Source organism: Cibotium barometz, chromosome 9, assembly GCF_041138505.1.
Source record: "Cibotium barometz isolate CiBa-2024 chromosome 9, ASM4113850v1, whole genome shotgun sequence".
Lineage (NCBI taxonomy): Eukaryota > Viridiplantae > Streptophyta > Polypodiopsida > Cyatheales > Cibotiaceae > Cibotium > Cibotium barometz.
This window is the reverse complement of record NC_141054.1, coordinates 56,162,576-56,185,337: the sequence shown is the minus strand read 5'-3', so window position 1 is coordinate 56,185,337 and position 22,762 is coordinate 56,162,576. Positions and strand designations below refer to the sequence as shown.

Below are 22,762 nucleotides of genomic sequence, written 5' to 3'. Positions count from 1 at the left end.
TACTCAAAAGTAGAATATTAAATATATTCACTTGAGAAATTTCAGAAAGAATATGAAAATATCCATCGAGAAAAAGTACCTTTACCTAGGCCAAGCAATTGGAAAAAATCTAGAAAAAGTTCCATCATCCGTATCGAAGTAGAAAAAGCTACTAAATGTGAATGAGATGTGATAAGATGTGAACGAGATGTGATAGGATGTGAATGGATGTGATAAAATGTGAATGGGATGTGATAAGATGTGAGTGGATGTGATAAGATGTGGTGTGATGTAAATGAATGTGGATGGGATGTGAGGTGGTGTAAATGGATGTGGATGTGAATGATGAGATAAGAATGAGATGTGAGGATATGTGAAAGAATGTGATGTGATGTAAATGGATATGGATGTGGATGTGGATGTGGATGTGGATGTGGATGTGATAAGATGTGAGGGGATGTAAATGAATGTGGATGTGTATGTGATAAGATGTGATGTAATGTAAATGAATGTGAATGTGGATGTGATAGGATGTGATGTGATGCAAATGAATGTGGATGTGGATGTGATGCAAATGAATGTGGATGTGGATGTGATAGGATGTGATGTGATGTAAATGAATGTGGATGTGGATGTGATAGGATGTGATGTGATGCAAATGAATGTGGATGTGGATGTGATAGGATGTGATGTGATGTAAATGGATGTGGATGTGGATGTGAAAGTATGTGATGTGATGTAAAGGGATGTGTATGTGAATGTGATGAGATGTGGATGAAATGTGATGTGATGTGAATATATGTGGATTTGAATGTGAATGTATGAATGGATATGGATGTGATGTAATATGGATAGAATGTATGTGATGGGATGGGAATGCAATGAATGTGATGGATGTGAATAGATGCGATGAGATGTAAATGGATGTGAATGTGACGTGATGTAAATAGATGTGAATGGATGTGATGTGATGTAATGTGGATCGGGGGTAGATGTGAATGGATGAGATGGGATGTGAATGGATGTGATGGGATGTGAATGGTTGTGATGTGATGTGATGTGGATATGGGTAGATGAGAATGGATGAGATGTAATGAGGGGATAGATGTGGATAGATGTGATGAAATGTAATATGATGTGATTGGATGAGAATGGATGAAGGACGGTGAGAATACATATGATTGGATGTGGATTAAGCAAAGTGAATTGATTTAGGAGAATGTGGAATAACGCGAAATGATGTGTAACGATGTGAAAAGATGAGAGTTCATTAGAAACTGTATTTATGACCTGTTTTTAAATGATTGTTTTATGTCAAGAATGCTGGGGAAGCATTTTGACCATCTTGTGAATGAGGTCATGGAGACCTAAGTGATAAAGTTGCCACAACTGACGGAGAATCAATGGAGGACGTCTTGCGTAGTAAGGTCGACCGAGGTCTTGACCAGCCTAGGTTCGATTTAAATGGTAAGCTTTCGATACGGTGGATGAGGGACCAAGGAAGTGACCTATGAGTAAAGCGCTAGGTGACCTGCGAAGGATCCTAGAGGGTGCTGTGACCATACGGTGCTTAGGCTCTGGGTCGCCGAAGATACCCACGCGTCCGTCGAGGAAGAAAATGGAACAAGGTGTTAGAGTTGTTTTCTGAACTCAGGCATGGATCTGGTTGATTGACCTTGCTGGTCCTCAACGGATGAGTCCATGGCTCTTTTATATGGATCTGTTGGTCGATCTTCAATGGAAAGTCCATTTGGATTTTTATAAGTGAATATATTTCCGGGTACTATGAGCTAGGAACTATTGAAAAGACCCTTGAGTGGACAGGTGGTGAGCGTTCTGGTTGCCAATGATGCCATAGGTACACCGATGGAAGAATGATTAGAAATTAGAATTCAACCGGATATTTTGGAGGATTATGATCAGTGATACTATGGGTTCTTTAAAAGATTGTTTTAAAGACAGCTGAATCTATGAAAAAGGCAATTTCATATTGGGTGTGTAAGTGGTGTGACTATCTTGAAGTTTGCATGAAGCGCCGGCTAGGGGGCCTAGGAACTCTTTTCCTTGGTACCCAGGACAAAATCCTATCGCTACAGTGGTTGGGCGGTTGGCTAACCCATGGGGCTGGATGGGGTTAGGCTAGATTGATGGATCCCTAAAATGAGACTCAATTCTGTTATGGTACGGTAGATGAAGTAAATCCCAGATAGTCTTGTTCTATGGAAAAGAATCATCAGTTGTGCCTCTTGATGAGGAAAAAAGCGTTGGTCTCTATGATCCAAGTGCAATTTTCTTCCTTGATCTAACCATGTGACTTACAGGCTCGGTCAGATCTGTTAGGTTAGTTAAGGCTCTTGACTACGTTAGAATAAAAATATCCTGGAGGAATCGCCCGTGCTTTCTAGGCGAGGGAAGTTTTTTTAGGTTCGATTTTGGAAGAACCGAGGGATTAGTCTCTTGTACGGATATTCGTGGACCACGCCCCGCGACGAGTGAGAGGCTCTGCCCTACACAAGAAGTGCTAGCACCCCCAAATTCGTTGCGCGGAGGGGGCAGGAATCTTTCAGCAGTGCTGGTATCATAGCGAATTGGCTAAAGTGGACCAACCGAGAAGCAAGAAATGTCGAAAATTTATGAAATACCAGTAAAAGATTGTAATTGTGTGATAAAATTCATACAAATTGATATTCAAAATAAAAATCCATAAATAGGTAATTGGGTCTTCAGATGGAAGTACCGCAATTATATGGAATCCCTGACTTGCTTGAGGCCTAGATATGATGGTATTTACCTTACACCGATGGAAGAATGATTGGAAATTAGAATTCAACCGGATATTTTGGAGGATTATGATCATTGATACTATGGCTTCATTAAAAGATTGTTTTAAAGACAACTGAATCTATGAAAAAGGCAATTTTATATTGGGTGTGTAAGTGGTGCGACTCTCTTGAAGTTTGCATGAAGCGCCGGCTAGGGTGCCTGGGAACTCTTTTCCCTGGTACCCAGGACAAAACATAACCAAATTCCTAAATGGATCCTATCGCTACAGTGGTTGGGCGGTTGGCCGGTTGTGCCTCTCGATGAGAAAAAAAGCGTTGGTCTCTATGATCCAAGTGCAAGTTTCTTCCTTGATCTGACCATGTGACTTACAGGTTTGGTCGGATCTGTTAGGTTAGTTAAGGCTCTTGACTATGTTAGAATAAAAATATCCTGGAGGAATCGCCCGTACTTTCTGGGCGAGGGAAGTTTTTTCGAGTTCGATTTTGGAAGAACCGAGGGATTAGTCTCTTGTTCGGATATTCGTGGGCGACGCCCCGACAAGTGAGAGGCTGTGCCCTGCGCAAGAAGTGCTACTTCCTCCTGCTATAGCACCCCGAATTCATTGAGCGGAGAGGGCAGGAATCTTTCAACTGGTATCAGAGCGAATTGGCGAAAGTGGACCAACCCAGAAGCAAGAAATGTCAAAAATTTATGAAATACCAATAAAGTCCCATCATCCGTATCGAAGTAGAAAAAGCTACCAAATGTGAATGAGATGTGATAAGATGTGAATACATGTGAACGAGATGTGATAGGATGTGAATGGATACGATAAGATGTGAATGGGATGTGATAAGATGTGAGTGAATGTGATAAGATGTGATAAGATGTGAGTGAATGTGATAAGATATGGTGTGATGTAAATGAATGTGATAGGATGTGAATGGATGTGATAAGATGTGAATGGGATGTGATAAGATGTGAGTGAATGTGATAAGATGTGGTGTGATGTAAATGAATGTGGATACGATGTGAGGTGGTGTAAATGGATGTGAATGGGATGTGAGGTGGTGTAAATGGATGTGGATGTGAATGATGAGATGAGAATGAGGTGTGAGGATATGTGAAAGGATGTGATGTGATGTAAATGGATGTGGATGTGATAAGATGTGAGGGGATGTAAATGGATGTGTGATAAGATGTGAATGTGATGTGAGTGGATGTGATGTGATGTGGATGAGATGTGATGTGATGTAAATGGATGTGGATGTGAATGTGATAAGATGTGAATGAGATGTGATGATATGTGAAAGGATGTGATGTGATGAAAAAGATGAGAATGAGATATAATGTGATAAATGTGTATGTGAATGAATGAATGGATGTGGATAAATGTGTTGAGCTATGAATGGATGTGGTGTGATATGGATAGATGTGGATGTGATGTAATGTGGATGGAATGAATGTGATGTGATATGGATAGATGTGGATGGAAGGTATGTGATGTGATGTGGATGCAATGAAAGTGATGGGTGTGATGGGATGTGAATGGAAGTGATGAGATATGAATGGATGTGATGAGATGTGAGTGGATGTGATGAGATGTGAATGGATGTGAATGTGATGTGATGATATCTGAATAAATGTGGTGAGATGCGATGAGATGTGAATGTGACGTAATGAGATGAGAATGGATGTGATGTGATGTGAATGGATGTGATGTGAATCTGGGTAGATGTAAATGGATGTGATGTGGATCTGGGTAGATGTGAATGGATGTGATGTGATGTGAATGGATGTGATGTGGATTTGGGTATGTGTGAATGAATGTGATGTGATGTAAATCTGGATAGATGTGAATGGATGTGATGTGATGTGAATGGATGTGATGAGATGTAAATGGATGTGAATATGATGTGATGAGATGTGAATGGATGAGATGTGATGTGGATCTGAATGAATATAAATGGATGTGATGTAATGTGAATGGATGGATGAGATGTAAGGTGGATGAATGTGATATGATGTGGATCTAGGTAGATGTGAATGGATGAGATGTGATGTCAATCGATGTGATGTGATGAGATGTGGATCGGGGTAGATGTGAATGGATGTTAAGTGACGTGATGTGGATATGGGTAGATGTGAATGGATGAGATGTGATGAGGATGGATGTGACGTGATGTGATGTGATGAGGATCTGAAAAGATGTAAATGGATGTGATGAGATGTGATGTGGATGAATGTGATGTGATGTAATATGATGTGATTGGATGAGAATGTAATATGATGTGATTGGATGAGAATGTAATATGATGTGATTGGATAAGAATGGATGAAGAATGATGGAAATACATATGACTGGATGAGGAATAAGCAAAGTGAATTGATTTAAAAGAATGTGGAATAACGAGAAATGATGTGGAACAATGTGGAAAGATGAGAATTCGTTAGAAACTGTATCTATGACCTGTTTTTAAATGACTGTTTTATGTCAAGAATGCTAGGGAAGCATTTTGACCATCTTGAGGTCGTGGAGACCTAAGTGATAAAGTTGCAATAGCTGACGGAGAGTCAATGAAGGACGTCTCGCGTAGTAAGGTCGGCCGAGGTCTTGACTAGCGCCTCGGTTCGATTTAAATGGTGAGCTTCCGGTGCGGTGATGAGGGACTAAGGAAGCGGCCTATGAGTGAAGCGCTAGGTGACCTACGAAGGAGCCTAGAGGGTGATGACTATACGGTTTTTGGGCTCTGGGTCGCCGTCGAAGATACCCACGCGTGCGTCGAGGAAGAAAATGGAACAAGGTGTTAGAGTTGTTTTCTGAACTCGGGTATGGATTTGGTTGATTGGCCTTGCTGGTCCTCAACGGATGAGTCCATGGCTCTTTTATATGGATCTATTGGTTTATCTTGCTGATCTTCAATGGAGAGTCTATCTGGATTTCTTATGTGATTATATTTTCGAGTACTATGAGCTAGGAACTATTGAAAAGGCCCCTGAGTAAACAGGTGGTAAGCGTTCTGGTTGCCAATGATGTCATAGGTACACCGATGAAGGAATGGTTGTAAATTGGAATTCAAGCTAGATATTTTGGAGGATTATGATCAATGATACTATGGTTTCATTAAAAGATTGTTTCACAAACAGCTAGATATTTCGGAGGATTATGATCAATGATACTATGGTTTCATTAAAAGATTGTTTCACAGTTGAATCTGTGAAAAAGGCAATTTCATATTGGGTGTGTAAGTGGTGTGACTATCTTGAACTTTGCTTGAAGCGCCAGCTAGGGGCCCTAGGAACTCTTTCCCTAGTACCCGGGGCAAAACATAACCAAATTCCTAAATGGATCCTATCACTACAGTGGTTGGGTAGTTGGGACTAACCCATGGGATTGTTGGATGGGGTTAGGCTGGACTGATGAATCCCTAAAATGAGACTCAATTCTGTTAAGTTACGATAGTTGAAGTAAATCCTGGATAACCCTTCTTCTATGGAAAAGAATCAACGGTTGTGCCTCTCTTGATGAGGAAAAAAGCGTTGGACTATATGATCCAAGTGCATGTCTCTTCCTTGATGTGACCACATGAAAAAGTGAGCAGCTGTTTGTGATGCAGCACATGCTCAGTTCCATAACATGAGATGTGTCAAGATCTCAAGAGACATGGTATGTGGATTCTGGTGCCTCTAACCACATGACCAATCATGCTGAGTGGTTTAGAGACATGCAAAAAATGAAAAAACTAGGTTATGTAGAAATAGGTGATGATACTGCACATCCCATTGCGCATGTTGGTAAAGTGTCATTGTCTATGCCGGATAGCAAAATGAAGTACTTGGCAGATGTACTTCATGTTCCAAATATTACAAAGAACCTTGTTTCTTTTGGATAGATGGTTGAGTAGGGTCTGCAAGTGAGGTTTAATCCTCAAGGATGTTTTGTGGAAGACTTCAAAAATTAGTGTCGCTTGGTTAGGGCAACAGAAATGGCAGGATGTTTACTTTGGATGTGAACATGCCTAAAGTAAAGGCAACCATGTTTGCGCATAGAATAGGTGTCATTGTAGATATTGACATATAGCACAAGCGCATTGGTCATGTGAATGTACAGCAACTGAAGTCTATGTAGGCCTAAAATATTGTTACAGGTTTGCCAAAGTTTAAGGTTGATGGTATGCACAAAGTATGTGAAGCATCCCAACTTGGTAAGCAGGCTAAACATGTTTTCCCACATGAAAAGCATGTCAGTGCAAGGCCATTAGATGTCATACATTCAGATGTATGGGGGCCAACCAAGACTGCAACAATTGCAGGTTGCAGGTACTATTTTACATTCATTAATGACCGTACTAGGAAAGTGTGGGTTTACTTCATGAAGGAGAAAAGTGAGGTATTTGCTCACTTTCAGAGATTTAAGGCCTTGGTGGAGAAGGAAAAAGGCATGCAAATAAAATGCCTGAGATCAGATGGTGAGGGAGAATATTTCTCTAATGAGTTTAGCAATTTCACGAGAAATCAAGGAATCGAGAGATAGTTTACATGCAGGTACACTCCGCAACAAAATGGTGTTGCAGAAAGAAAAAACAGTCACATTGTAGAAGTGGCACATGCCTTGATGGTGGCTGAAAAGAATATGCCGCAGTTTTGGGCAGAAGTAGTAGCAACTAATGTGTACATTATTAACAAGACACCCATTGCAACACGCCTAAATAGAAGTTTACAGGCATAAGACCAGATGTGTCTCACTTGAAAGTGTTCGGGTGTATTGCATATGTGCATGTTTCTGATGAAGTGAGAACAAATTTGGATCCAAAGGCAAAGAAATGCATCTTTATTGGTTATGCTATGGAGCAAAAAGGTTATAGATATTATAAGCCTATCACTCATGAGATGTGAGTAAGCAGAGATGTTGTTTTTGACAAGATGAGTAGCTGGTATGCACCAGTAGTAGTGAAGGCAACAGAAGATGCAAATGTAAGAAGTGTTGATGCTGCACCACATGTAGAGCAACAATCACAAGTGCTTGGTGGATCTGGAGAGTCCTCTAGCAGTGGATCCAATGTTAGCCCATGGTCAGGCAGGTTGAGGATAGAGGTAGGTACACATGCACCATGTAAAGGGAAGAAAAAGGTAGATCAACCCTTTGTGCCTGATCTATTAGTAGGTCACTCATATGTGGATAGTGACTCTAGCGACTCTAAGAAAAGCCTTGATGAGGAGCTTGGCATTCCATCTGTGGTTACTCCTAGTGTAAGGAGAATGAGGACTGTTTTGAGGACACCTAGCAGTGATCCAAGTGTACGCAAGTCTACGAGGGTTAGGTATCCTATTGATGGTTTGAGATATCATGGATATATAGCCTATCATTATGCTTACATGGTTAAAGAAATACAGGAATTGGATCCCACTTATTTTGAGCAAGCACTTGGAAATAAGAAATGGGAAGATGCCATGAATGAGGAGATGGCAGCATTGGATACAAATGCAACATGGAAGTTAGTGCCTTTGCCTAAGGAAAAGAAGCAATTGGATGTAAGTAGGTGTATAAAGTCAAGCATAATGTTGATGGTTCAGTGAGCAAGTATAAAGCAAGATTGGTGGTGGCCAAAGGCTATGCGCAAACTTATGGCATTGACTATGAAGAGACATTCAGTCTAGTTGTAAGAATGGCAACCATGAGAGCTGTCATTGCTATGGCTACAACAAAGGGTTGGTCTTTACATCAGATGGATGTAAAGAATGCCTTCTTGCATGGTGATTTGCAAGAAGAAGTTTACATGATGCAGCCACCAGGTTATGAGAGTGATGCACACCCAAATTTTGTGTGTAGGTTACGCAAAGCCTTGTATGGCTGAAAGCAGGCACACCCAGAGCATGGTCAAACAAGATCGGGGAGTATCTTGTTACCATTAGATTTCAGATATCCAATGCAGATTTTTCACTTTATGTGAAAAAGACAGATGGAGGAATCATGCTATTAGTCAGCTATGTGGATGACTTGATTATCAGTGGTGATAGTAATGTTGATATACATGATGTCAGGAGGCTTTTGAAGCAAAAGTTTGAGATGAAGGATTTGGGTGAGCTACGGTATTTCTTGGGCATAGAGGTGGTGAGATCACCTGATGGCATTTTGTTATTACAGAGGCAATATGGCTTGGACATGTTGTCCAAGTATGGTATGATAGGCTGTAAGCCTATTTCAGTGCCATTGAAGCAAAACACAAAGCTTTCCGTAGATACATGTGAGCTTTTGGAGAACCCCACTACATACAGGTGCATAGTGGATAGCTTGATCTACATGACCATTACTAGGCCAGACTTAAGTTATGTTGTTGGACTTGTGAGTCAATTTATGCAGGCCCCTAGGAAGCCACACTTGGATGCGGCTAGATGGATTATGAGGTACATAAATTCCACAATTGATTATGGACTTTTCTATGAGGCTAGTATAGAGATACAGCTACATGGATACATGGACTTTTCTATGAGGCTAGTATAGAGATACAGCTACATGGGTACACAGACGCTGATTGGGCTAGTAGTGTTGCAGACAGGAGATCTACCACTGGTCTTATGTTCTCATTTGGGAGTGCTGTTGTGAGTTGGAGCAGTAAGAAGCAGCCAACAGTTGCCTTGTCAAGTACAAAGGCAGAGTACAGAGGTGCTGCCATGGCACCTTGTGAGATAGCTTAGTTTCAAAAGCTACTTGTGGTGATATGGGTGAGCCTGTGGATAGGGCAGTTGTCATTTATTGTGACGACATGAGTAGCATACAATTGGCTAGTAACCCACTATACCATGCTAGAACAAAGCACATTGAGGTGCATTATCACTTTGTGAGAAATAAGGTTCTAGCAGGTGATGTAGATCTGGTATAGGTCAGCATAGAGGATCAGGTGGCTGACATCTTCACGAAGGCATTGGACATAGAGAAGCTCCATAGGTTTAGAAGCTTACTTGGAGTTTAGTGTGTGGAGTTGAGATCGAGGGGGAGTGTTGAGATATCGAGCTCAACTAGTGCTATGGTGGCGGACATTAATGACTTGCCTGGGTGATAGCTTCCGCACTTATGTCACTGGCCTGGTTGGTGAGATTATGGTCGATATTCCCCTAGTGGATGATAGGATGTATGATAGCCACTTTGGAGCACTAGAGTTATGGCATAGTTATAGCGCCAACTCATATAGTCAGGTTCACACTATAGACCGACCACTTTGTATGTTGTAGGAGAGTACTTTCCCTTTATGTATGTACTCTTATCTTTTAGTTATGTTATTGTAGAGAAGAGAAGAAGATATAAGAAAATTCAGCCATCCGTCTCTCTTGTGTCATCTTGCACTCTTTTGTGTGTATGTGTGTGTGTGTGTGTGTGTGTGTGCGTGCTTGTAAGGAAATCAAGCTCTCTCTCTCCCCCCCCACATTCTCTTTATGGCCGTGATTCTAAACCCTACACAATCACGCCAAGAAAAATTAACCAAAACTGTAAAATCTTGAGTCCCCAGGTTGTGATGTGATTTACTTATACTTGAATTTCACTAGTTTGATGTGTCTCAGTTAATGTGATTATCACCATGATTCACCATCATGATCATGGCCATAGTTAATGTGACAACAACAAGGTATGTGTGATTGTGGCATGCATTCCAAGGCCAATAAGATGCTACCTATTTCACTTTGCATTAATGTGCCTAGTTGTCGTAATCCCACCAACTATAAATAGATGCTTTGTCCTTCCTTTTTCATCATTTCTCTCATTTTCAACTTTCACACACTTACGAATTGATTAACCAATTGTGCCTACTACATCCAACCACCCACCACCACCTACAACTCTCTCTCCAGGTAGGAGCATCTTGTTCCTTCTTCATCTTTCTTTCATGTTCTTAATGTCTATCAAAGTTTGCATGTATGTGTGTGTGATGGGGACACAAGGTAAGCTTGGGTTTGTTGTAAAAAAGAAGTAAAACTCCTGTTAACCACAATGGTTAACATTACTCCTATTATTTTTTATCAAAAGTGCAGTTACACTTCTCATGTAACACATTTCTATATAAAACCGTGCTAAGTGCTTCATGTAAAAAGATATGGACGACATGTGTAATGCTGGCCATGAGCTAGAAAGCCTAAGTGTACATAAAGCTAGAGAACTAGTTTTGGGTCCCTAATAGTTAAATGGGTAGCCGGCCATTATAAAAAGTGAGCTCTTGTATATAAGTGACTTGAAGAAATATGAAAGCATACAATCCCATTATCACACTTAAGTCTTCTTCTTCTCTCTTGCTCTCTTGTGTGGTGATGGTTGTGAGCTTGTGTTGTGCATGCTTGCTTGCTTGATTGTGTGTGTGTGTGTGTGTGCTTGTAGGTGGCACTCTCCATCTCCCCTCTATTCCCTTCTTCTCTATCTCTCTCTCTCTCTCCCCCTCCTTGTACACATAAAGGCATTGAGGTAGAGGTAGAGCTTTCCATAACTCCTTCCCTCCTTGCTCTCTACCTAGTACATGGAAGCTCCACTTGGGTGACACAAGTGGTGGTGGAGTAAGCCCCTAGCGGCTTCACATCAAGTAGTTAACCCTCAAAGGGTTGGCTAAGTGCATACCCCCAAATCAAGCCCCTTCTCTTCTTCTCTCTTCATGCAAGGTGAATGTTCATTTTGGTGAACATCTTTGGCACCATTACCGAGGATAGCACTTAGCTTAGGGTCCTTCACAATCTCTTCCCAAGCTAGAGACTTATCTTGCCTGAATGGAATGCAAATCCATCAATTGTATGAGTTTGTTTGTTTGATGTTTGTTCTATTTTATTTTTCTTTGATCAATGGAGTTGCAAGGGAGCTTGGGGAGCAATAGGAGCTTCGAAGGTTGCATCGAATGCGGAAGCAACAAGTAGGTTCTATATTTTGCCATTGGTTCCATTGATTTTTGGTTTTTTCTTCAAGTAGATAGGAAACTACATATTAGCTTAATTGCACCATTAATCTTAAGATATTAGATTAAACTATGCATTTCTTACATCATTATCTTAATTGCACCATTAATCTTAAGATATTAGATTAAACTACACATTCCTTACATCATTAGGTAGCTTAGTAGTAGCTTAAGCTAAGCATAAAAAGAAAACCACAAAAAATCATCAAGAAGGGAAAAAAATCAAGAAAACCCAAGAAAAAATTAGGCACAACTTACTCTCGAGGTGCTTTTCTAAGAAGTGAACGCTTGTTTCTTCTTAGATGTACGGTTGTACTCTTCTAAGCCATGTCCGTTCACTTCCAGATTGAGAATCTTTCCAAATCTACTCCATCAATGAGTGTAATGGGAATTAAAAGAGCTTGTTGTTGTACAGCCAGCTTTGTTAGGAGAATATTTGGTGGCGGCACCGTTTCGGTGCTATTAAGACACCTGACTATCAATCTGTACATTTATGTTGGAAGATCTGAAGACATGGCTATGTTGTGGCTTCAAAACAAGGATCGTTGTCGTTACACACTTCAAGATGCATTGTTGGTAGAAGAGGATCCCTTCAACAGTGACGTAGAGAATAACTGTTTTAAAGTGAGACTAGAAGAGGAGATGAGGGCACGCCAAAAGGAGACAGATAGGGAGGCAAATGAGAACAAGAGACGAGAGTGACAACAAAGATGGATGGAAGAAGATAGAGAAAGACAAGCTAAAAGAGGTTAGCAACAGCACGTGCCAAATTTTAGTATTACTGCTAGTGGCACAAAGGAGGGGAGCTAGCAGTGATATGCAGAGAACTAGACACAACTATAAGAGGTGGAAGTAGAGCGGACTTATACAGTAATCTGATCAGCAGTCATGGTGGTGGTAGCATCAAAACATAAATTGGTGGTAGCATCAAAACATAAATTGGGTTGAAGATGGTGATAATGATGACGATTGTAGCATCAAACACAAAAGATGGTGATGATGATGATGGCTCGGATCAAAGAACAGCAGCAAGAGGCAAAGAATAGATAGACAAAAAATGTAGAATCTTGAGTAACTCGAGGTTGATGATGGTGATGGTGGCAACCTTCACATATGCTATCACAAGAGATCACACATGCAGCTATGAAGGATGAAATATCACCATGGAGTGTGTAGAAGAGAGAGACAGAGAGAGACAGAAGCAGCTCAAGTATGAGAGATTGCATAACTTGAATGGTACCCATAATGTGCGAATGAAGGACCCAAGTACATACTTTTATAGGCACCAAGGCCTTATCTTTTGACCCTAAATTAGAGGGTCAAAAGATAATGTGTGAATGAAGGACCCAAGTACATACTTTTATAGGCACCAAGGCCTTATCTTTTGACCCTAAATTAGAGGGTCAAAAGATAATGTGTGAATGAAGGACCCAAGTACATACTTTTATAAGCACCAAGGCTAAATAAGAGGGTGTTCACACTTAATGTGTTCACACTATTAGAATTTGTGCATCTCTGTGTCTTGGGGCTTTACCATTTATCTGGTATTTTACTGGATTCTACTCCTATTTATTTGTCCAGGGCCAGTTGGCTAGCCCTAGAGGCAGTCGGCCAGGTCCCTACTGCACTATATAAGGAGTTCCCCATTATTCATTCATTCATCCACTTCCCTTGCACATTGTTCAACACTCAGTTGTGCTAGCTATTGCCATTGTAAAGCTTTACTACTGTTACAAAAGGTGATCTTGTCCAACTCTCTCAATCTCCTTTGCACTCTCTCATATGTTTACGGTTTATGCTTCCGCCTATGCTATCTCCTTCATGGTATCATACGCTTAGGTCCAGGCTGCTCCAAACTCTGCAAATCTGCCCACCTTTCTCTCCTTTGCTCTATGTTTTTCTCCATATCTCTCCTGGTTGTAGATCCGTGACAACAAGTGGGCCAGTATTCGTGGCTACGTTTTCTCCTACAGAGGCAAGCCGGCCAATTTACTTGGCTGCGTTATCTTCTACAGAGGCAAAAGGTGGAGTTGTGGCTGTGTTTTCTGCACCGGCATCTATTTTTTGGTGAGTTCTTTGCATTTTGTGCTGCCAGACAAGTGGCCCTACATTGTCTTCTTCCTCCACAAGTCCTTACCCTTCTGGTAGGAGATTCCCAGTGGATCTTGGACTGTTTTGCTGCTGTCCAGCCTCTTTCTCTCTCAAGTTTAAGAGGGGGCTGATTGTTCTTGGTGCCTCGCTTTGTTGGAAAGCACTTGAGAGAAGCGTTTGAAAGCTGAGATTTGTTCTTTGTTGCTGTGGATATGGCTCCCCCCTGTACGAACAGGGATGACAAGTTGAAAGGACCCGACTATGCTCATTGGAAGCTTTAGATGCGGATCTGGTTCATCCACAAGGGTTTGTGGGGCATTGTTTAGGGCATTGAAAGGAAGCCCGAGTGTCCTCAAAACTCTAGGAGGTGGACTCAAGATCAAGAGGATGAATTTGCTGTGGAATTACAAGACTGGCAGAATCGGAACTCGAAGGCGCATTGTGTGCTTGTGCGGACCATCACCAAGGAGGTCTCACTAGCAGTGCAAACTCTCACCAATGCTCATCAGGTATGGTCGAAATTGGAGGATCTCTTTGCTCGAGATTCATCAATGAGGGCAATTACCTTGCAAGGGCAGCTCTATGGCTTGTTATTTCATGAAAACAATTCCATGCAATCTTTTCTCATGAAGGCCAAGGATATCCATGACCAGTTACTAGCTATGGGTGCTGCTTTGTCTTCTTCTCAGCTGGCTGCTCTTATCCTCACCAAGCTTCCTCCAGACTATGATGTGATTTCTCGATCTTTGCGGTGCCCGGTCACATCCACTCAGTTGGATTTTGATGACCTTAGCTCCCTACTTTTGGAAGAGGAGTCCGTTCTCGTCTCACAAGGTAAGTTAAAGGTGTCAGTCGACAACTCTGACCAGGCACTTTCCTCATTTCAGAAGAAAGGTCGGAGCCGCTACTTATGGAAAAAGAGGCCATCTGTCCAAAGATTGTTTGTCCAAGAAGAAGGACAAGAAGACCAAGGGCAAGGCTTCATCTCAGAGAAAAGGCTTCATCTCATAGAAAAGGCAAAGACACAACATAGGATAGTGATACAGATTCTAGTACCACTTCCAGGGCTCCTAGGACGCTTCCGGCTTAGGAGAACCTAGATGGTGTACTTCTCTAATACACATGCAGTTTCCCCCATGTGCTTCCAGCCAGAAGAGGCTTGTGGGCAAGAGAGGGGGCTGATTACAGCTCCACTTCCAAGCATTAGACATCTGGCAGGACATGGTTATCTTTGGTACAACATAGATTATGAACTGGATCTGTTCCAAGTTCATTGTTCGAGACTTTTGGGATGTGATGTGTTCCGTCCACTGTTGGGGATTATGGGTGCGGTGTGTCCAGTAGCTCATCATCTATTCTTGGAGTTCAGTGCACACTTGTGTATGAATTCGTGGCCAAGCAAAGTTCCTTGCTATTCGTGGTGGCATCTTGTTTCGAGAAAACGGGTTGGCGGTTCTCTCTTCGAGGTGCTTCCAGTATTCGCGGTGCAAGAGGGTCCATGGTTGCATCTTCATCGACTTATCTTCTTCCGACCCTTGCACACTATGAGATGCAGAGGAGGTGTTAGAATTTGTGCATGTCTGTGTTTTGGGGCTTTATCGGTACTACATAAGGAGTTCCCCATTATTCACTCATTCATCCACTTCCCTTGCACATTGTTCAACACTCAGTTGTTGGCTATTGCCATTGTAAAGCTTTACTACTGTTATAAAAGGTGATCTTGTCCAACTCTCTCAATCTCCTTAGCACTCTCTCATATGTTTTTTGTTTATGTTTCCGCCTATGCTATCTCCTTCACACACCACTAAGGACACTTGACTAGACTTGGTGGATATATTGTGTCTGCACAAGGATGTAAATATGAGTTGCCTACATTTGTGGGCACACTAAGCATTGGACGTGAGGGCATGACCACGAAAGATGCATGGCAGACAAGCTAGGAAACTTGCCACAGGCAAACAAGATTAATGTGTTGCTAGTTTAATCCCAAATTAATCTCAAGCTAATTCTTACGTTGAAGAGGCTCCATTCGTTAGCTTAGCAATCACAAACCCTCAATCAACATGCTATGTACATACTCGGGAAAGCCCAAAGGAGCCTCCACTGTACATACTAAGAAACCCTAATTTCTGCTTCTACATGCAACAAAAACGCTGATAGGGAAAAATGGAATTGCACTTGTCTAAGAAGCCTAGAGAGGCTTGAAGGGCTGCTTCCCCATGGCATTTTCTTCTCCTCCGCTCCTACAGGGCTTTTATGGCAGCATAGTGCCCCCTATTGGTTGAGATCTTTGAGATCTCCCTTTGTATGATTTTATATTACTTAATAATAGAAGTCTCTTTTCTGAACTCCCAGAAAAGAAAAAAAAACTAAATCTCAAGAGGCTTGAAGACTGATTAAATCTCAAGAGAGATTAGAGCCACACAGAGGCCAATCTAAGCTTTGAGAAGAGCTTATTTCAAGCCTGCATCAACAAGAGGCTTGAGGGGCTGAATGCACTGACAACTTAGTGGTTGAGCCCTAAGTCTAATACAGACCTGCAAACACAAGATTAACCCAAAATCCAAACAATAATCAAATCTAAATTTGCAAGCTTGCTTGCGTTGCTTGAATCGAGAAAAATTAATCTGAGATATTTGAATAGCCTGGAAGCCATAGCCCATTGCCTATGGGAGAGGTTTGAGCTACCACAGGGGCCAAGCAAGAGGCTTGAACCAACAAGCCCATCAAGGGAGTAGCAGGCGGCCATCATAAGGTGTAGATCTGTAAAAGGGCTGAATTTGGCCACCTAGCATTAGAAAGAGCAGCAGAAAGTGCCTGTAGGTGTTCCCAAGAGAAGAAGAGGAAGCATACTAGGCTGACAGTGCCTGCAGAAGGGCCAGGAGAAGCAGCCGCTCACAAAACATGTGGTGCTGCTGTTGCTGCTTCGCCTGAGCGTCCTTGTTGAGAAAGGAGAACAGAGCTTCTCCAGAAGGAAGCTGGGGAAAACTGGCGCTCATCAGCAAACACAGAGAGCCATGTCTCACAGTGGCTAGGCAGGCACCCGTTACACAGTGGGCTTCGACCACGCCTTTCCGTTTCCACTGGGAGATGATGATCAGTAATATGAGAGCATGGCAAGTCAAGTTCATCGAGTCCTCCGAGCGACGTCCATCACCAGCAGCTCTAGGGTATATGCAAGACCAATGGGCAGCTTTTCAGCACATCTAGGGTCTTTCTCGTCTTCGGTCGAGGATGGGATCTCAATTGGCATTACACATCCATTTTACTAATGGAACAAGGATCTCTTTTTCGGTAAGGGAGAGCAATCACAAAATATCTGAATCTGGTTGTCTCAAAATTATTTTTTATTTTTGGTAAAGAATCAAAATTTTGAGCTATGGCAAGAGCAAGACCAAATGTCCTGGGAGAACTACCTAGTAAGTTCATCGAAACCATGCAGAGTAACCCCTAACAGCATGACTAGTCATTTGAAGGCCTTACTAATGGTGCTTGAACTTTCGATCTCGAATGCTAAGAAAGCATGTGCGCCTGTTCTGCCTGGGCATGGAATTGCATGTACCAAGAGACATCACTCTGATAAGGCATTCTGGCAAACATGTGTTTTGCCCCATGCAAGGTTACCAGCCACAGCATGAATATTTAGAAGGGTTACATATGGTGCTGCATCCTCTGGATCTAACGCAAAACACTTGTTTGCAGTGCGGATCCCGCGCTCCACATCACCATGGATTTTACATGCACCAAGCAAACTGCGCCATGTAACATCATCTACTTCCAATGGAATTCTGTTAAGCAAATGCTCCGCCTCATCTAAGTGCCCCGCACGACCAAGAAGATCAATCATGCAGCCAAAGTGGTCAATATTATGTTGAATGCCATAATCTCTACCCATGGAAAGGAAAAAATACCAGCCAAGGTTCACCAATCCTGCATGACTACATGCAGTAAGAATACTGATGAAGGTTGCATAGTCTGGCTCAACGCATTCTAGTTGCATCTGATAAAACAGATTCAAGACCTCCTTGCCATGCCCATTTTGAGCAAACACACCAATTATGGCATTCCACGATATGACATTCTCGTGAGGCGTCCTGGAAAACACACAAACTGCGTCGTGCAAGCTCCCACACTTTCCGTACATGTCAACAAGAGCGGTCCCAAGGATATGGTCAACTTCGATTTCGTTGTCCACTATGGAAGCATGGATGACATGCCCTTCCACTAGAGCAGACAAGCTCGCACATCCATCAAGTACACATACGAAAGTGACCACATCGGGCTTCATCCCAGCGCACTGCATCTGACAAAAGAGATCCAAAGCTTCTTGGCCATGCTCATTTCGGGCGAATGCTGCCATCATGGCATTCCAACATGAGTTGTCACGATCCACGATGCTTCCAAACACAGTTCTTGCATTCTCCACGCACCCACACCTGCCATACATAGTAAGAAGGGCGGTCCCTACCACCAAGTCTTGAATGTAACCGCTTTCGGCTATGGAAACATGGATCTGTTTGAGCTGTTCCAGAGTAGTGCAGGCATCCACAGCACAGAGAAAACTTACATTGTCTAGTTGAACGCCTTCACAATACATCCTATAAAGTAGACCTACAGCACCTTTTCCAGACCCGTTCTGAATGTATGCTGCCATCATGGCATTCCATGAAACTACAGTCCGGTCAGGCATTCTGTAAAACACTGCCTTTGCATCCTCCAGACGACCGTTTTGTGCATACATTGTGAGGAGTATAGTCCAAGAGTGTATGTTCGGACTACGTATTCTTTCGAACACAGCTTGTGCATCCTCCATGCTTCCACACTCTCCATACATTTGGACAACCCAATTGGCCAAGAATCTGCTATAATCATAACCTAAGCTGTAGATGTGGTTATGGGCTCGCTTACCATCAGAAAGTGCCTTCTGTTTACCATATTGTCTCAAGAGAAAGGCAAGGCTGGAAAGGATTCCTCGTCCCTCTGGCAGCTGACCCATGTCAGTGTCTTCATTCTTGCTCACAAACACGTACTAGTGCCCATGCAAAGACCGTTTCCTGAGATCTACCATCAACATCCAAAGGTGGCCATGTGGTGGTGTCATTTCATGAGCCTCTGTACTCATGGATCCTGTTAAGAGTACATCACATGATCAATGTCTAAACACATACATGTTGCCATAGATCATGTCCATTTCCTGGCATCTACCATCAATGTCCATAATACATGTATCACCATGTTCCAGAACTTTTCTCCATGAATCGACAGCCTCAGATGCATCCATGAGTGTTGCTCATGTTAAAAGTTGTGGGTAGGTACACAAGATTGCCATGTTCAGGATCCGTTCAACTTCTTTACAAGACTCATGAGCATTGCTGCATGTGTACACGCATAAGATCCTGCTTGTTCAGTCTGTCACGGTTCATGGAGTGTAGTAGGTCTCAAGCTTTGGAGACATCGTCCACATCATAGCACGACCTCTTACTTACAGTTGTGGGGTTAGATGCAGGTACAAGGGTGATTGATTATGTATTTGAGATGTCCAAGAGAGCCCCACCAGCCTTGGTCAGACTCTCCACTATCAGATAAACATGCATATAACCCTACGTCTTACGTGCTACAAGATGAAACTATCAGAAAATGAGGTTTATTCTTACATTTGCTTTGAAACAGCTGAAAACTGACGCCCAGGATACGAACGATCGCAAAAACCCTTAAAAGCCATGGGTGGTTTCACACACTTGATTGCCTGGCCCGCCCGCAATAAACACACGGGCTCGTGGGAAAACTCAAATTAGTTGTTTTACGTAAGAAAAACATTTGTTAATTAATAATTCACTCAAATTCATCTTGTATTAGTTGTTCGAGTGTTTACGTAAGAAAACATTTTAGATGTCTCGACACTAGATTAAATTTATCATACATTATTTCTTCACTCGATTTCATCTCATATTAATTAGTCAAATTAACTAATCGAGGCTAACGTCTCATCTAATAGATATTCAAAGATAACCTTATAAAAAGGGTTGAAGGCGAAAAAAGAAAGAAAAATACCTCAAAGTAGAGTGTTGAGAAAACGAAAAGCATATTTGTGTTTACATATATGTTCCTCCATCCACTATTAACCTTTTGAACTTAACAAGCCCCAAGCCAACATTGTAGCCTATGAGACAGCCTAAGATAGACCACCCTAGAAAATGAAAAATGACTAAAATTGTAGATCCAGTGTATGTATGGTGGTAGTAGTTCATCACTTGAGGAGTATCGTAGAAAATAGCAAGTGATGTTAGGTGAATGTTAGGAGCAAGCGGGACTACTATTTGACCCACAAATGATGCATGAGTTATATTAGTCATAGACTAAGGTTCAAAGGCTCAAGAAAAGGCCCAATTATAAAGGTGTATGTGGAATGTCCAACCCAAAAAGGAGGCCAAAATAAGGCACCTAGAAGAATGTGAGAAAAGGCCCAAGTATGTGCTCACTTCAAGGGAGGTGGCCTTCAAACCTAGGCAGGATTAGGAGATGGCTTAATCAATCCTAATTAATGGCTAATGGAGATGTACTCAAGCCTATATAAAGGCCCTCTATCTAATCCAATATCATATGAGCTTTTTGTTAAATCTCTTATCTTGTTATTATGCTCTAGTTTTGTCATTAGTCTTAATCATCTTCTTGCATTCTTATTATGTCAAGATGCTAATGCTAATCCATTTGTACACACCCTAGTAATCCTCTCTAAGTATGAATGTCAACTAAGGCTCCAAACCTAGTTGAGGGTAGTTGGCCAACGAGACATCCAAGGTAGATAAGAAGCAGAAAGCTCAAGCCTCAACCTTAAAGACAGCCAAAGAGCCAAAGTTGCAAGCCTCAAAGGTAACATTATAGAGCCAGAAAAGGCTCAAGGATTGGAACTGGAGGTCCAAAATAAGAACACACCTAATAGTACATGAAAGTGCAATGCACATCAAAGGATAATGCGATGTCGTGTGACCATTGAAAGTGGTTCAGATGAGAGCTTCAAGGTGCCCCCTAGCAAAGATAATAAGTGATCTCCTGCTCAAACCAACTCTTTCCAAAGAAAAGAAGCCCATCAACTACACAAACCTTCTAAAGAAACTCAAAGAGTACCCAACCCTATGTTGGAGAAAGAACAAATGAAACAAGCTCAAGAACTTGTTAGAAAGCTCGAGCAAGTGGTTGAGTACGAACCACTAACCTCACCTCAATATATCCTAGATTCTATCCCAGAGCCAATCATAGATCTAGTGAGGGAACCCAAGAGCATGCCAAAGGCCGTAACGATTCTTAAGAGGTCGTAAGAGGTATTCAACAACACAAAGGTGTACCGACCCTTAGATGTCTTCTCCTTGCCACATTGAGCTACTCCTCACTCAGCCAAGTAGTTCAAGTAAGGGGCAACAAACTAGAGTAGTTACACTTCTTCTTAAGGAAATTGAACAAATGTATAGCAAAGGACAAAGGAAACTCTAATGCAAGCAAGCAAACATTTTGGTACTCATTTGTGGAGAAGTAATTATGGGAATGAAGCTTTAGGTTCAATATCATGGATGATGTGCTTACTCGCATTCCACCTGTCTCTAGTTGAGATCATGTTTATGGGGTGTAAGTTAAAGTTATCAGTTTTAGGTGTATTGAATTTGCAAATTGTGTATCTCTTCCAAGTTTTTGTTAGAGTCATCAATTTTAGGTGTAAGTTGGAGTCATCAGTACTGAATTTGCAAATTGTGTATTTCTTCCAAGTTTTTGTTACCATATTAGGGAGGCAACCCTAGGATCATTAGTTTTAGGTGTATTGAATGAAAAGATTGGGGCAAGAGAGAGAGCTTGGGCTCTTGCAAGCACACGCACACTCTCAAAACAATGGATAAGACACACACAAAGATGGAAGGATGAAATCTTTTTCTACTTGTTACTCTCAAAAGAGGTCTAAAAAAGATAAGTGAAAACCAACATAAGTACTAGAGTACTATGTACAAGCGGTCCATAATGTGAACACACTTAGTAGATGAGCTGGCAAGATAAGTAAGCTATAACTCTGTTGGACTAGGTAGTCCAGCTATAGAATCACCGGCGATGAGAATCCGTCATGTCAACCTACCAAACATGCCAATCGAATAAAGGTGGAACAATTACCCAAGAACATCATGAGTGTCAGGTCGTGCTAAGCTTGACAACTCAACACTCCCCCTCAAGCTCAACTCCATCTCTAAGACTCCAAGCATAGTGCGGAATCTGTGAAGCTTCTTTGCTTCTAAGGCCTTGGTGAAAATGTCAGTTACCTGCTCCTTTGTGCTGATGTACAGGAGATCAACATCTCCTACCAAGACCTTCTCTCTAATGAAGTAATAATGGACTTTTATGTGTTTGGTCACATATGAAACACTGGATTCCTCACCAACTGTATGCTACTAAGGTTGTTGTTAATAGATGATAACTTGCATGTCCACATGTAACCCCAAATCTCCAAATAGCTTACATAACAAAGCTCCCTCACATGTTGCTATCATAATACCCTTGTACTTTGCCTACTCAACAAGGCAACTATCGGCTAATTCTTGTTGGTCCATGTAACAACATCATTCCCAAAGGAAAACATAAACCCGCTAGTAGATCTTCTGTTCAAGATGCTAGCAATCCAATCTGCATCAGTGTATCCATACACCTACAACTATATACCAGCCTCATAGAAGACCTCACGTAGCATAGTGTGCGCCTCACACTATCCAAATGTGGCTTTCGAGGAATTTTCACATCATGTAGATCGAGTTGCCCACTATCTTCTTCTATATAGTGGCATTCTCCAAAATCTCACCTGCATTTGAGCTCAGCTTGTCATTTTGATCTACATAAATGGGCTTAAAGTTAGCCATACCATATTTGTGAAAAGTTGATACTTGGGAGAGAACCTCTGACAAAGAAGATAGTGTCTCCACAACTTTAATGCACATACTATTCCAAGTAATTCCAAATCATTCACTACAAAA

The 22,762-nt window shown here is 41.8% G+C and overlaps 1 protein-coding gene across 1 annotated transcript; it reads right to left on the bottom strand.

The window, feature by feature from the left end:
- Positions 1–17,331: 17,331 nt before the first annotated feature.
- On the bottom strand, positions 17,332–18,756 carry LOC147635734 (pentatricopeptide repeat-containing protein At1g08070, chloroplastic-like). Its single transcript, XM_086802308.1, has one exon. The coding sequence runs from the start codon at positions 18,754–18,756 to the stop codon at positions 17,332–17,334; it is 1,425 nt and encodes a 474-aa protein (XP_086658434.1).
- Between the last annotated feature and the right edge of the window lie 4,006 nt (positions 18,757–22,762).

Bases quoted from the DNA above. Each gene is read 5' to 3' on its own strand.
- LOC147635734 (XM_086802308.1), bottom strand. From the start codon at position 18,756: ATGGGTCAGCTGCCAGAGGGACGAGGAATCCTTTCCAGCCTTGCCTTT.